This window comes from Hemicordylus capensis, chromosome 2 (assembly GCF_027244095.1).
Source record: "Hemicordylus capensis ecotype Gifberg chromosome 2, rHemCap1.1.pri, whole genome shotgun sequence".
In the NCBI taxonomy this organism is placed as follows: Eukaryota; Metazoa; Chordata; class Lepidosauria; order Squamata; family Cordylidae; genus Hemicordylus; species Hemicordylus capensis.
In genome coordinates, this window is record NC_069658.1 from 402,650,572 (window position 1) to 402,664,739 (window position 14,168).

General features: G+C 44.9%; 1 protein-coding gene across 4 annotated transcripts in view; it reads left to right on the forward strand.

Moving 5' to 3' along the window:
* The window catches only part of RPTOR (regulatory associated protein of MTOR complex 1), a 510,229-nt gene that overhangs the window by 471,310 nt on the left and 24,751 nt on the right, over positions 1 to 14,168 (forward strand). For 2 of the 4 annotated variants that reach the window (XM_053294863.1, XM_053294865.1), the window contains exon 29: positions 2,468 to 2,515. The exons of the other annotated variants lie outside the window; for them this stretch is intronic. In XM_053294863.1, coding sequence (XP_053150838.1) covers positions 2,468 to 2,515 — 48 coding nt within the window. The remainder of the gene's footprint in view (positions 1 to 2,467; positions 2,516 to 14,168) is intronic. 4 annotated transcript variants of the gene reach the window in all.

Genomic DNA, 14,168 nt, shown 5'->3' on the forward strand with positions numbered 1-14,168 from the left:
GAAGGAGAGCCTCTCCTGGGACTTTGCACACAGCAGGCTTTACCACGAGTTTCTTGGGAGGCTTTACTGCAAACTTAAAGTTGTCCCCCCCCAAATGATGCAAATAGTGGAATTTTAGCACTCTTAACACACAGTGAAACCCCCAAATAATGCTCTCCAATACCTCACAGGGACTTCGGTGTAAATCTGGCCGATATGTGAACGCACTCCCTCCATTCCGGAGGAGATGCGAGTTAAAGGGCTTTAAAAGCCCTGTGAAAATCTTCCTGGAGAGAGGTGCTGTGTGTTGTCTACGCTGTGGTGGCAGGAGGCAATTGTAACAGGTTGGAGCACAGCGGTAGTTGCCTGTGTTGACCTGCCACTGCCACCTGCCTAGCCTCAGAGTCAGTCAGTCCCACTGGCTGAATGGTGGGGGGGGGGGAGTCGGGCAGGACAGTTTAGTAGGTTGGCGGTGCCTGGCGCTTGTTTTTCCCCCACGCCAGCACCACCATTTTTTTTCTCCCAGCAACGATGGTGCTGCTCTTGGTTTTTCCTGTGTACCGCCTGGGACCTAAGGCTGGATGAAGTGTCAGGACAGATCCTGGCATGTCCCAGCCCACTACACCTCTGGCAGCAGCCCTGGCTGGTTGGAAATAACAGCTTTGGATTTTGCAGCATGTTGGCCACTATGTATAAGATGCATTCAGGTTCCTAGCTAGTCCGCTGAACTTGATAGGAGGAGGACATGGCAGTTTCTGTCAGCATGACTGCATTTTGTGTCATCCTTTCTCTTTATGGATTTGCAAAAGGCAGAAGGAGCAAAAACCTAATCAATGGATAGTTTTCACAATGGAGGGAGGTAGGAAGTGGGGTCCCCCAGGGATCAGTACTCGGACCAGTGCTCTTTAACTTGTTCATACATGATCTAGAAGTTGGGGTGACCAGCAAAGTGGCCAAATTTGCAGATGACACTAAACTATTTAGGGTAGTGAAATCCACAATGGATTGTGAGGAACTCCAAAAAGATCTCTCTGAACTGGGGGACTGGGCAACAAAATGGCAAATTTGGTTTGATGTAAGCAAGTGTAAAGTGATGTACATTGGGGCAAAAAACGCCAGCTTCACATATACACGGATGGGATCTGAGTTGTCGGTGATTGACCAGGAGAGAGATCTTTGGGTCGTGGTGGACAGCTCATGGAAAGTGTCATCTCAGTGTGCGGCAGCTGTGAAAAAGGCCAATACCATGCTAGGAATCATTAGGAAGGGGACTGAAAATAAAAATGCTAATATTATAATGCCTTTATACAAATCTGTGGTGCGGCTACATCTGGAGTACTGCGTACAGCTTTAGTCACCGTATCTTAGGAAGGATATTGTAGTAGAGTGGGAAAAGGTGCAGAAGAGGGCAACCAAAATGATCAGGGGCCTGGAGTACCTTCCTTATGAGACTAGGCTACAGCATCTGGGGCTCTTTACCTTGGAAAAAAGGGAACTAAAGGGAGTGCAGAGCAAATGACCTCTTTTAACTGAGAAAATGGGCCATGAACTTCAATGTGTGGGTATCTCTGATACCCTTGTCTAAACCACTGCCTCCGAGTGGAGCATCTCTGGCACTCTTCTGTGAACTACTCTTGTCAATTAGCACTTCTTTACCTTCTTCTAGATTAAACAAGCCAGCCAACCATGGAGCAGAATGTATGGGAGTGCCTGTGCGAGACCTGCCCTGGGCAGGACAGGCAGGTCCCCTTCCTGCTTCTGGGGGCAAGCCAGGGGCTGCCAGGCGCAGCATGGACTTAAAACACCCCATCTTGACAGCTGTGCTGCTGCCACCCTGCAGCTTCTCTCATTATCCAGCTTCCTTTCTGATGACTTCAAATGAATCCCCTTGTACAACTAATTTACGCACTTAAGCAGTTGTTTGAGCAGAGCCTCTGTAAATTGTCCTCCCTCTCTGCCTGAGTAGTACTCGTTAGCAAATCATTGAAGTGTGCTGTGCTGAGCCCATTATGTTGTTCCACGGCCAAGCCGGTGGTTCAGACTGCAAGGCCTAAACAACAGATTCTTGCTGTTTTGTGTTTGGCTTTCTGTCTGCGGGTGTTGTTGTTTTTTAATGCTGAGGGTCATTGAGAGCAGTGTTTTCATTTCTCACTCTCCCTTGACAATGAGACACCTTTCATTCTAGGTGCAGGAGAGGGACCGTTTTTAAAGAGAAAATCACCAACTGGATGTGGGGACATGAGCCCAAAGGGGGAAAAATCTTCTTTTTCTCCCCTTGGGTAATGGCTTCCTAGGATTGCTGCTGCGTTCAAGCTACTCGTCTGCCTTTCCCTCCCTGATTGGAGACCTCTTCTGCTACTGCTTCTCTCTAACTGTGTTCTTTTCTGTTCCTTTTGGGTTGCTTTTTCTAATCCTTTTTAAGATTTGTTTTGCTTTGGCTGACCAACTTACCCTTAGCATCAACCCCTTAATCCCTGTCTTCTCACAGGTCTGGCCCGAAGGGTTTCAATCTATCTTGACAGAAGTAAACAGGGAGGTGAGTGCTCTCTTTCCTCTTACCTATGATCAACTTGGGAGGGGTGGTTCTTCAAATCTCATCTGTTGTTTTTGTTTGTTTGTTTGTAAACACCACCACCCCGCCCCCGATTTGGCATTTCTTCTAACATCTCCTGGGTTGGTCCTGTTAATTTTTGGAAGATGGCTTAGCTTCTTCTGCCCCTCCTGTTCCTTGCCTTGTATTGCCTGCTTATAAATGAACAATGTGGACTTCTAAATCATGGGCATATACAATCCAGGTGGGTTTCTGTGTTCAATGGGGGGGAAATGAAAGGAAGAGATTCGGCGGTGGAAGCATTGTGCATTGCTTTGGGTGCTTGTTCACAAAATGGGGAAATGTGGATGGTTTTTCAGAATATGCAGCTATAATCTTGTGGTATGGATACCTTTAATGGTTGTCCCAGAGCAATGGAGCCCAGGGTGTGTATACAGCTTCCCCAGCCCAGCATTCTTGTAACAAGAGGGCATTTTAGAATGCTTGAGTGCCACTTTTTAAACAGCCTCCATCACCAGTGATTGCTACATTTGTTTATTGTGGTAGAAGTAAACAGAGCGAAAGTAAATGGTAGACATGGCCTGGAAAGTGGGTTTCCTCCTCTGGAAAAATGGCTGGAACTCTTTGAGCATTGTTTTATCCTTATGGTGAAACATATATTCAGCTCCTCAGACTCAGACTTGGCATTCCAAGTAGTGGGATGGGACTTGAAATCCTTCTCTGTTACTTCTGCCTTTGAGATGCGGACAGATGGCTGGCACAACAGGACACTGTATGTGTGGTATGTGTCAGAAAGCTGATGTAATCTTCTTAGGCGCTTTGTGAATTATTAATATTCACTAGTTGATAAGGGCTAGAATGTGTCTGCAGCGATTACCAGAACAAAGGTAGCTGTGTGTTTGTGATTCAGGCTTCTCTTTACTAGGGGCCTTTAGATTTCCTCTCATTATTGGTAGGCAGTGGAGAGGAATGTGCAGAATTAATGCATTCCTGTTAGCATCCTGGCTCTCCATTTTGCAGAAACACACTGGCAAATTGACAGGACTAAAATTAGCAAGATGAAGGTTGAAGGGGTTTCCCATTTGATACACTAAGCATCAGAGAGCTTAATGCAACCACCATGAAGAATCAATACTGATAATGTTCAGACAGCAGCAGTCTGTCAAAAGCACACAGATAGATAGCTCTGATTCGGCGGCAGCCTGGCACACCTGTTGAACTCAATGGAACTCCCCAAATCTCTGCCCCGTCTTTAAAAAAATGTCAGAATGACTTTGCACATTGCAACATCACAGCAACAAATGAGCACACAAGTCCATGAGTACATATGCACCACATCCATTGGATTCTTCCATGTCAGGTGTAACAAAATGTCGAGAAAGAACTGTTCTCTCATAGTTTAGGGTTTGGGGACTGCTAACAGAGTAGATCTACCATAGGAGCACAGCATTTGGTTCAGCCTGATTTCTGCTATTTCAGTAGACAAAAGCTGTAGGCAGTTCCAGAGTAACTATGAGTCTGCTCTTTTGAAATTTTAAGTAATTGAACAAAGCCTAAGACATCATATGCGATTTTCAGTAAGTCCACTGAAATGACCAAGGGTAAAACTTACATCAGACTGTTTTCTTCCATACTGACATTGTAAATAATGTAGCAATAGTGGCACAGTTCCCTATGTCCCAGATTCTAAGCAGCCCTTCCATACTCCCAAAAGAGCAGAAGAGGGCCCCACTTACACTTTAACTAGATATCTGGAACGCTGGCCAAGGAAAAGCAGAGCAGAGAACAAGCCGACTGGGTTCAGGTATGTTTTGGCAGGTAAATGATATAAAATGAGAAACACTAAGCTTTAAACTAAAGCTCTGTCTAGGGAGAGATCCAATGACCTTGCAAACCCACTTGCAGGATGGAAGAATTTCTAGGGGATCTGGGATCTCTCTCGGTGAATCCCTTGTGTTGTAGAAGAATCAGCTCAAAACGTGAACAATATCTGGCTGAGTATGGAGGCGTCTAGAGGGGGCTTAAACAGAATTCAGATGGTGGGTCCCAGAGGCTCTCTGCCTCTAGGATTGACATCTGCTGTGCCTCTGTAGTCAGAGATGGGGAGCAATGCTTTGAGAGGCCAGGCGTTTTATGAAAATAAAGTAATCAGGGGAGCTGCAGCTCTATTCTGAGGCCCTTTGGTTTGGTAATTTAAGCTTCCCTGTGTCCTAGATATTCTTCTATTGTCATGTGTTACTGTGGGCGATGCTTGGCAAAGGAGGAGCGTCACTTGGAGGGGGCATTTTTAGGAATTAATGAAGGATGAAGTAATGCAGCTTTCCCACTGCTGCCTGGAAATTAAAACAGAGACATGCTCATTCATCAGCCAGGAGGATATGGGTATGAAAGATCAACTGCACATCTCTGGGATGCTGTTGTATTGTGGCTCATGCACACATTCCTAAACTAATCAAAATGCTACTTAGACACTGCCTGTGTTCCAGCAATGGGTTCTTTTCTTTTCTTTCCCCCGGGGGGCGGGCAGGGGGGGGGACTGCACAAAGTGTGCGTACTTGAAATGCAGCCGTTTATGATGCCAGGATAGTTTATTGAAATTTATGCAGAGAATTGTTCCACAGAGGTGCGTGTATTAATGTGTATTTGATACACATTGCCTATATATCATTGTACTTCATGCAGAACTGCTAGTTCTTTTGCAAAGAAGGGCCTCTTTCTTTCCAGGCATTGGAAATGTTAACTTTGGATCTTTAGAGCAGCCAGCACTTGAGGCACCAGCCCTATTCCGTTTCTCCAGCACCACTCCAAGTGCCAGACACACAAAGATATGCCAGAAATCCTAGTGATTGATTAGCACCAAGACTTTAAAGTGTGGTTAGTTCAACTCTGTCTCACATCCCAGAAAGCAGATACACATAATGGAAATGAAGTAGAGTGCATTCACAGAGCACTCCCTCGACCCAAATTAACTTTGAATCATTCAGATTGTATTTTGTCACAACCAACCAGCAAGGTGCACCATTCAGTTGGTAACTGCAGATAAGGAGTACTTCAGTGAAACAATCCAGGTGGCTCGAGCAATTGCACCTATCCACATACGCCAAAAAGGAGCCCCAAGCCAGGATGAACAGCCTGTAGGCCCTGCTTAGTGTTCCCAGATTCAAGACTCAGATCCTGACCATGGAAAGGGAGGCCTCCTCACCGCTTCCTAGTGTAGTCTTATCCTCCGCAGACATACTGAGCAGGGGACCTCATGCTGTTTTTGCAGTGCTGTCTGCTAGCCAGCTATTTCATTCCAAGAGGAACTTGCCATGTTCCATTACCACTTTTGTGGTGACTGGGGTAAAAGGTGGGTTCTTCTCGGAATGCAAGAGCTGGCTAGCAAGCAAGCATGACTGGTCGCCTCAACTAAGCATGGTTCACCCTGGTTGCATAGGAATGGGAGCACTGCCAGATATTCCCCTCAGGGGATGGAGCTGCTCTGGGAAGAGCAGAAGGTTCCAATTTCCCTCCCTGGCTTCTCCAAGATAGGGCTGAGAGAGATTCCTGCCTGCAACCTTGGAGAAGCTGCTGCCAGTCTGTGTAGACAATACTGAGCTAGATGGACCAATGGTCTGACTCGGTAGAAGGCCGCTTCCTATGTTCCTATGTTTCCCCGCTTCGTTTAATTATGCCTTGCCAGCTGCCATTCTTCTTTGTACCATTGTACTATTTGATATTGTATTTATTTATTATGATACGTATATTCTGTGTACTCATCCCCAAATACTATATATGCAGAGCCCCAAGCGGTCTCTCAAGCTAACAACAAACTATCATAAAAAGAGAATATACTGTACCATTCAAATGCAGGTGAACTCCTATTGTGCTATTGTGTATGTATGTGTTTACAATATTTTACCACACTTTTTAATCTTCAGTTTTTAGGGTGGCTTACAGCATCATTACGCAATAATAAATCATCAATTATGTAAAAATAGCTAATGAAGATAATCTAAAATTTTAGGGTTAGGGAGGACCTTGGAGGTCCACCCCCCTGCTCAGTGCAGGAAAGGGCTGCAGCACTGACAGATGCTGTCTGTTGCTGGCAGATGTCCTGCCTTTGTTTGAAAACCTCTGGTAAAAGAGAGCCCACTACTGCATGAGGCAAATTGTTCCACTGCCCACTAGTTAGGAAATTCTCCCTAGCGTCTAGCTAGCTGTGTCTAACCTGAATTTGCTTTTCTGTAATTCCAACACATTGGTTCTAGTCCTGCCTTCAGGAGCATCAGAAAACAAGTCCACTCCTCCTATGTGGCAGTCCAGATACTTGAAGACTGTTCTCATCTCTCCCTTTACTATGTTTTCTCCATGCTAAACAGGTCCAACTCCTTTGACCATTCCTCTTAGGTTTCCAGATCCCTCGTCGTTGCCCTCATCTGAACCCACTCCAGTGCGTTATTGATAAACATCCTTAAAACCACTGTTTTAATACATTGCCCAGAACTGGACAAATTATTCCAAGTGAGGGCTGACCCAGTGCAGAATAGAGTGGATTTATTACGGCTTGTGTTCTGGACAGTATGCCTGTGTTAACACAGCCTAGAATTGCATGACATTTTTCAACAGCCACATCATGTTCAACTTATCATCTACTGACACACATAGATCCTTTTCAAGTTTAGACCTGCCAAGCCAGGTCGTCCCCATCGTACACCTGTGCATTAGATTTTTCTTACCTAAATCTAGGACTTTACATTTGTCTCTGTTGAACTTCTCCATGTTGGTTTTTGTCCAGTGGTCATGCTTGTAAAGATTGTTTTGAACCTTGCTTCTTTTTTCTAAGATGTTAGCTATCTCCCTTCCAGCTTTGGGTTGTCTGCAGATTTGAGAAGTATTCCCTCCATGCCCTTATCCAAATCATTTATAAAAATGTTGAACAGCACAGAGCCCTGTGGGACTCCACTGGATATCTTTCTCCAGGTTGACATGGAGCACTCAGTTGTACTATTAATGCGCACTTGTTCAACCAGCTACAGTATCATCTAGCTTACATTTCACCATCGTATCAACATAATGGAATACTCTATCAAATGTTTTGCTCAAATCGAAATACCCTACATTCACAGCATTCCCATGATCTACTAAACTAGTAACTCTGTCAAGTGAGATTAGTCTGGCATGATTAGTCCTACATTAGGGATGTGGCTGAACTGCAGTTCGAAGCACAGTTTGAGCACTCCCAGGGAAATTAGGAAGGGAACTTTAAGAAAGAGGCCATGAATGTGCTGATGGTGCATGGGGCTTTTTGGAAAGCACCACCCTAGCAGGAAGCTGGAAGGGGCGGCAGAGAGCAGGCAAGCACCAGCTCTCCTTTTTCTTAAAGTTCCATTCCTAATTTCCCTGGGAGTGCGCGGACCACGGTTCGGGTATATCCTATCCTACATAAACCCATGCTGTCTCCTAGGGATCACATTCTTTCTAAATTCTCAGAAACAGACTGTTTCACAGCCTCTGCTACAATTTCTAGAATTCATTCCATACACCCCCAAAATCACTACTGCTTCCTTGCCACAATGCTACTAACTACTTGGCTTGTTTCACGTATCCATTCCATGTCCCTCCACCCCAGTTCCCTGGGAGTTCACATTTCATCACTAAAGCAATAGTTATTGCACTTGCAACAGAATCCACTAGCTGCTTCTCCTGTCAGAGTGGCCATATGCTGTATATCATTGCCAGGACTTGCTAGTCATTGGCTTTAAAGGGGCAGGAAAATCTTAATAAATGTTGAAATGTTGCACCAGTAAAAGGCACTCTTCTTAGAGAAGCCTGAAAAGAATTTTCACCAGATTTGAAAGAAATATAAGATATGTCTGGATAAATTTTGGGCAAAAAGGGGTTAATTTGTCAATTTTCAGCACTTTTTAACTTGCCGTACCTGTGGTGATTTTCAACATCACTTTGAAACTAGACACATTTGTAGGCCTTGTCTAGTAGATCATGCATGCCAAGTTTCAAGTTACCAGCTCAACAAATGTCCTAGTGATACAGAAAACAATTCTGAGGCTCAAAATGGTAGACCCTTTTTTTAACTACTTGCCTTATCTAAAGGGGCACTCCTGTGCCCCATTAATAAGGGAGAAAGGATTTCACAGCCCAAGTACCACTACCAGGAAGGCCCTGTTGCTGCTGGTTACCCACTTCGCTTTTGAAGGTGGAAGCACTCAGAACCATGCTTCCAACTAAGTTCTTAACTACTGGACAGGTTTTTTTAAAAGATATTGAAAGGAAATCGCTGAAGTACATTAAAACTCAGTAATACAGGCAGGCTTTTCATAAAGTAGCAGACACTAGCAAGACCATGTTCTCTCTGCTCCAGCAATGCCTAGCACTACCTGCAGATGCCAGGGACTTGAACCTGAGACCTTCCGCATGCGGAACAGATACTCTGCCACTGAGCTACAGCCGTGCCCCCCATTTGCTTTTAAAACATGCCTGCTATTGAAGAAACAAAAAAAGGGCAAGCCAGAATATGGCTGCTGTCTCGATGTCCTAAGGTTCTCCCCAGCCATCCCAGGACGGAAGGTCGGGAAATCACATGACTGGCATTGTATTTCACTAGTGTGCAATATCATCTGGGGTCTCTATTTAGATCTTCAAACTGACGTGCAGAAGGGAACACAGTGTGTTGGTCATACAAATGGCTTGCAAGCAGAAGGCCCCTAGTTAAAGCCCTGGCATCTCCAGTTCAGGCTGGGGAAGACCCCTGCCGGAGGCCCTGGGGAGCTGCTGCCAGTCAGAATAGACACGGCTGAGCTAGAGGGACCAAGGGCCTGACCCCGGATCAGGAGGCCACTTCATGTCTTCACGGCATGTCAGGCTGGCAGAGCATGACCTTGCTGGGGTCTGTCTGCTTTTTGAACATGTCTGGCTGAGTGTTCAGGTGTTAGGATTGTGCAACAAGGGGCATTCCGCTTATAAAGAAGTAAAAGAATTATAACAAATAAACATGCTTGCAGAATAGCATGGTCATGGAGGCAAGGGAGACTTTCACTTGTCACTGGTGAGTTTCACAAGCTCTGTCAGTAGGTGGATGTGATGCTTATGCAACCACACTCCACGCAGCACTTGCACATCATTGCAGTGGCTGCATTAGCTGAAGGAAGAGGGAAAGATATAATTTACACACCTACAAATACTGCTACTTGAGTGCTGGGGAAATGCAAATATCCCTGCAATTGAAAGCACGGCCTTAAAGGTTATCTGGATCCCTCCAACAAATGAGTAACAACTATAATTGCACATAAAACTTATTGCATGCAAAAACAATTGTTTGGAAAGGCCCTAAAAGACCTCAGGGAATCATCATTCTCACCCTCCTAGCATCTTCTGGAAAGATTTTTTTTCCTTTTCTTTTTTTTAATTAAAAAGAAATCAAGAGTCAGCAACGAGCCTCTCATCCTCAAGACAAGGAACTTGAGATGTAAACATGATCCAATAATGTTATGATAGTTCCCTCTTTGAAAAGCACTGGAAACCTCAGGCTTGCTTTAATAAACATCAGTATGCCCTGAAGTAGATAACACACACCAGCTACTTTGCTCTTAATTGTGTCAAGTTTTCCCGCAATTAGCATTTCACAGCCTTCTCTATGTTTATGCAGTTATGAATGACTGAGATTTATATGCAAAGGCTTGCTGCCACAACAGTTCTCTTTGCTCTTCGTGTCTCGAGGATGGGATCATCTGAGCATCTCTCGGGGTTCCTCTTGCCTGCTGCAGTCCCTTAAGGGTGGAGGGATGCTGTGCCTTCCTGGTTCTCAGCACACAAGCACCCTCTGGTGGCAAGAAATTCACACAGGTCCATGTAGTGGTGGTAGAGGGCATTCTGTTTTTCTCACTATCAGGATGTCAAAGGGTGTTCTTTTGTTCCCTGGCTCATTATATGAGTGTTTTCACTCCTTGTGTGGATCTATATGAGTAGCATTCTCTTAAGCAAAGTTGCCAAGTGGGGTCAAGATGTAGTGAAGGGAAAGGCACTGAGAATCCACCACACCCAATCAACTGTGTAGGACAATACTCATAAGACACAGTGGCTGGAGAAGGTGGCAAAAGGCAGCAGCAGCAAAGACATGTAGACAGGAAATTCCATTTGGGCAGATATTCCATAAGAGCAACTCTCCTACAGTGGTATATGATGAACATTCTTCTGTGCCCTTTGCTCCCCACCCACAAAGGAGAGAAAATTGTTTTTCCCATTTTGCAGATGGAAGAGTTGAGAGGCAGGCATGGGTAAGTATAGATATCTTAGCCAAGGTCATTCAGATTGCAACAGAGCCAGGAATTTAAATTCTTCATCCACTCTTGAGCATTCTGTTCACTAAGCAATGAATCTTAGATTACTTTGTCATATCATCATTAAGCAGAATCTACTCTTATTACCAGTCACCAGTTGAATCAAGAACAAAGGCATTACTGAAGTTCAGTAATGAATATCAGTTTGAAACATGTTTGCCACCTCTCTATAGCAAATTAATAATAGCTAAATAACAATACATGTATTATCCTCGGTTCCAAAAAAGCTGGGCAAGCAGAAAGCAAAGCCTAAAAAATTACTTTAGCTCTTCACAACCAAGAGCCCTACAGAATAAAAAACACTATCCATCCTTTGTGAAAAGAGATGAAAGAGGGCGTTCAAGAGCCTGGGGCAACAGCAGTTAAGGCCACGTTCCTTGCCTCTTACATTCTTAATGAAAGTAGTTGAAGCAGGCACCTGACCTGCTGACTGCAAATGCCGAGAAGGCTTGTACAGAGAGACCTTCTATAAGGTATGTGGGCCCAAGGCCATGAAGGACTTCAGTGCTGAGGAACTGCATCTTACGTTCAGTCTGGAAGCAAGCTGGGAGCCAGTGCAGTTGTTTCAAAATCAGCCAACTATGCACCTGCCTCCTAATATCCATCAAGAGATAAACAGCAGCATTTTGTACTAGCTACAACTTCCAAGTATGTTTGTTTATATCGTATTCTTATACTGCCTGATATAGACATCTCTATATCTCTAGAGATGTCTTCAAGGGCAAGCTCACATAGAATGCATTGCAGTAATCAGAGATGCAGTAATCAGCAGACTAACCCTATCCGCTACAGGCAGAGTAGTTCTCTCCAGGATATTTGAATCACTCACCAGCATCACCTTCATATTCTCTAGATTTCATCTTGTCTATCCAACTGCAGCCTCCAATATATGCATGCACTCATGCAGGGAGGGAAGTTTGTAGTCCCTGTGTGGCCTGCAGATTACGTTGCAGCTGACAGAGAATAAGATCCTTGTCTTAAAACGTGAGTGACTGGCTGAAAAACTGGCAGCTTTAGCATCACTTTCTCAAGTGCCGCCTGCTTAAGACGAAAAGGCTGCATCCATCTTAAGCCTGCTGCGTTTATCTTGTCGTACAAACCATAAACGAGATGACAAATGCAAAATGCTTCAGAGGTGCTTATAATCTAAACTACTGCCTTCTCACTCGCTCCGAATCTCTTGCACTCTTCAAATATGCCAGGAAAGCTGAAGACACAATCAATTTGGATGTCCAGATAAAGATGTGAGCCATCAGTTTAGCTGCAATTCTCTCTTATTCCCCTCTCCCCATTTCCTTCAATAGGATCAAAAGCTGTCAGGTAGCAGACTCATAGCCAGCATAAGTGTATGTGGAGGGGATGCCAAAGGCGGCGGCAGGGGGGGGGCAGGTTTTACCATCTTAGTTGTTCCCTATTACATTACAAATCTGGGTCGGGTGGCGAGGAGGGCTATGGGCTTGTCAGGTAGCCCTGGCATTCCAGAGAGATCCAGCAGAGCTTGGCAGTATCAGAAATGGGCCTGGCCACTGGATATGCTCTTCAAGGAAAGATCTCATTATCTTTTAGAAGTCGAGAGGAACAGAATCTAGGACTTCTGGAGCCACTCACAGTCCTGTTTTGCAATTGTGAGGACTCCGAAAAGACAGCCGCTACTGAGTTGGCAACGCACCAGCCCAAGCTCCTCCTCCCAACTTCAGATCTAAGATTACCAATCCCAGGAGTGCCAAGCTGGCAACAGTGATCTTTTCTGAGTTCTCACAATCGCAAAATGGGGGGTGGGGCAGGATGCACACAGCTCTGGAAGCCCTAGATTCCACTCCTCCCAACATGTAAAAGATTGTGAGCACCAGCCCAGAGATATGATTATAAGACTCTGTTCGATGCACATACCTTGAGCATCCTCTGAGGGGCAGGCAGCTCCAAGAGAGGCAATTTTCACTTCTTTGCTTTTTGTGCCCCACAAAGCCCCCAAAGTGTTCATCCCTGTGGCGGCATAACTCTTGTGCTACCATGATGATGCCACCTTGCTGTATGGTGCCTCTTCACCTCCAGTTGCAATAACCTTTCAGGCTTTATATTCAGGAAGGCAAACACGAGTACTTGATTGTATTTTCTGACCAGCAGTTTGGGCTTTTTGTGAGGGTGGAGCAAGGCTTTTCGTATGTCTCTTTCAGAAGTTTGGTGTGTTGATGGCAGTAGTGTTTTGTTTGGTTATTCCATAGAGGCCTTGGTTGAAGTGATGAGGAAGGTGGTGGAAAGAATGGACTTGTGACTGCTGTCCCATGGGGTTACAAAAGAGGCTCTTCTGAATCCTCTCCGGTTCCACAGCCATTTCTTTTCACAATCTGCCCTCCTCCTAAGGGAATCTAGGTGCAGAAACATGAGAAAACACACTTTCCATTGGATGTTGTTGACAAACAAGATGAAGAGGCTGTTTCACTGCAACAAATTCATTTCATCTTTTCCATGTCTAGAACAATGGATTGTTCGTGTCTCTATAGAAACCCTTCATGCACACCCCTTTGGCAAAATTGGAAGTGCATGGTCCATTCTCCAGGGAGTCAAATGGGAGGGGGGATAATTGCCGGAGCACTTTCCCCTCACTGCAGATTTGTGTGCATAGACATAGTTCTATGCACACTTCTGTGAAGAAAACTATTCAAAGTAAACAAGCTGGAATCCAACACTGGAGAATCCTCCAGCAAGAAGACTTTGCAAAATTACCATTCCTCTTCATCCACAATAGCTACCACAATCATGCCATGTGAACTTGGAGCATTATTGACTTGCTCTTCTTTACTTTGAGCATCTAAATCCCCATAATATGAGGAGAACTAAAACCTGATGCCGAGGAGAAAGATTTTCTAGTTCATCTTGTCTGCCAGCTTGCCTGTGATGAGAGTCTATGCCATGCTTTAAGGGAAAAGAAAACCCTTGTAACACTCCTGTACCACGATGGAGAGTTCCTTCCCACCTCCTCTGGCAATCAGTTTATGCTGTGCCAGTATATGGGTAGAGAGCCCCCAGCCAACATGTACTTCAAAATGTTGTTAATGTGTTTAGAAGAGGGATTGACAGCTAGACCTGTTCTAAGTTTTATTTGATTCAGGATTTTGGAGTGGTAAATTTAGTTGCTCCACTGTCCCTTCTGTAAAATACATTTCATGTTAAGAACATAAGAACAGCCCTGCTGGATCAGGCCCAAGGCCCATCTAGTCCAGCATTCTGTTTCCCACAGTGGCCCACCAGATGCTGCTGGAAGCCTACAGGCAGGCGTTGAGAGCATGCCCTCTCTCCTGCTG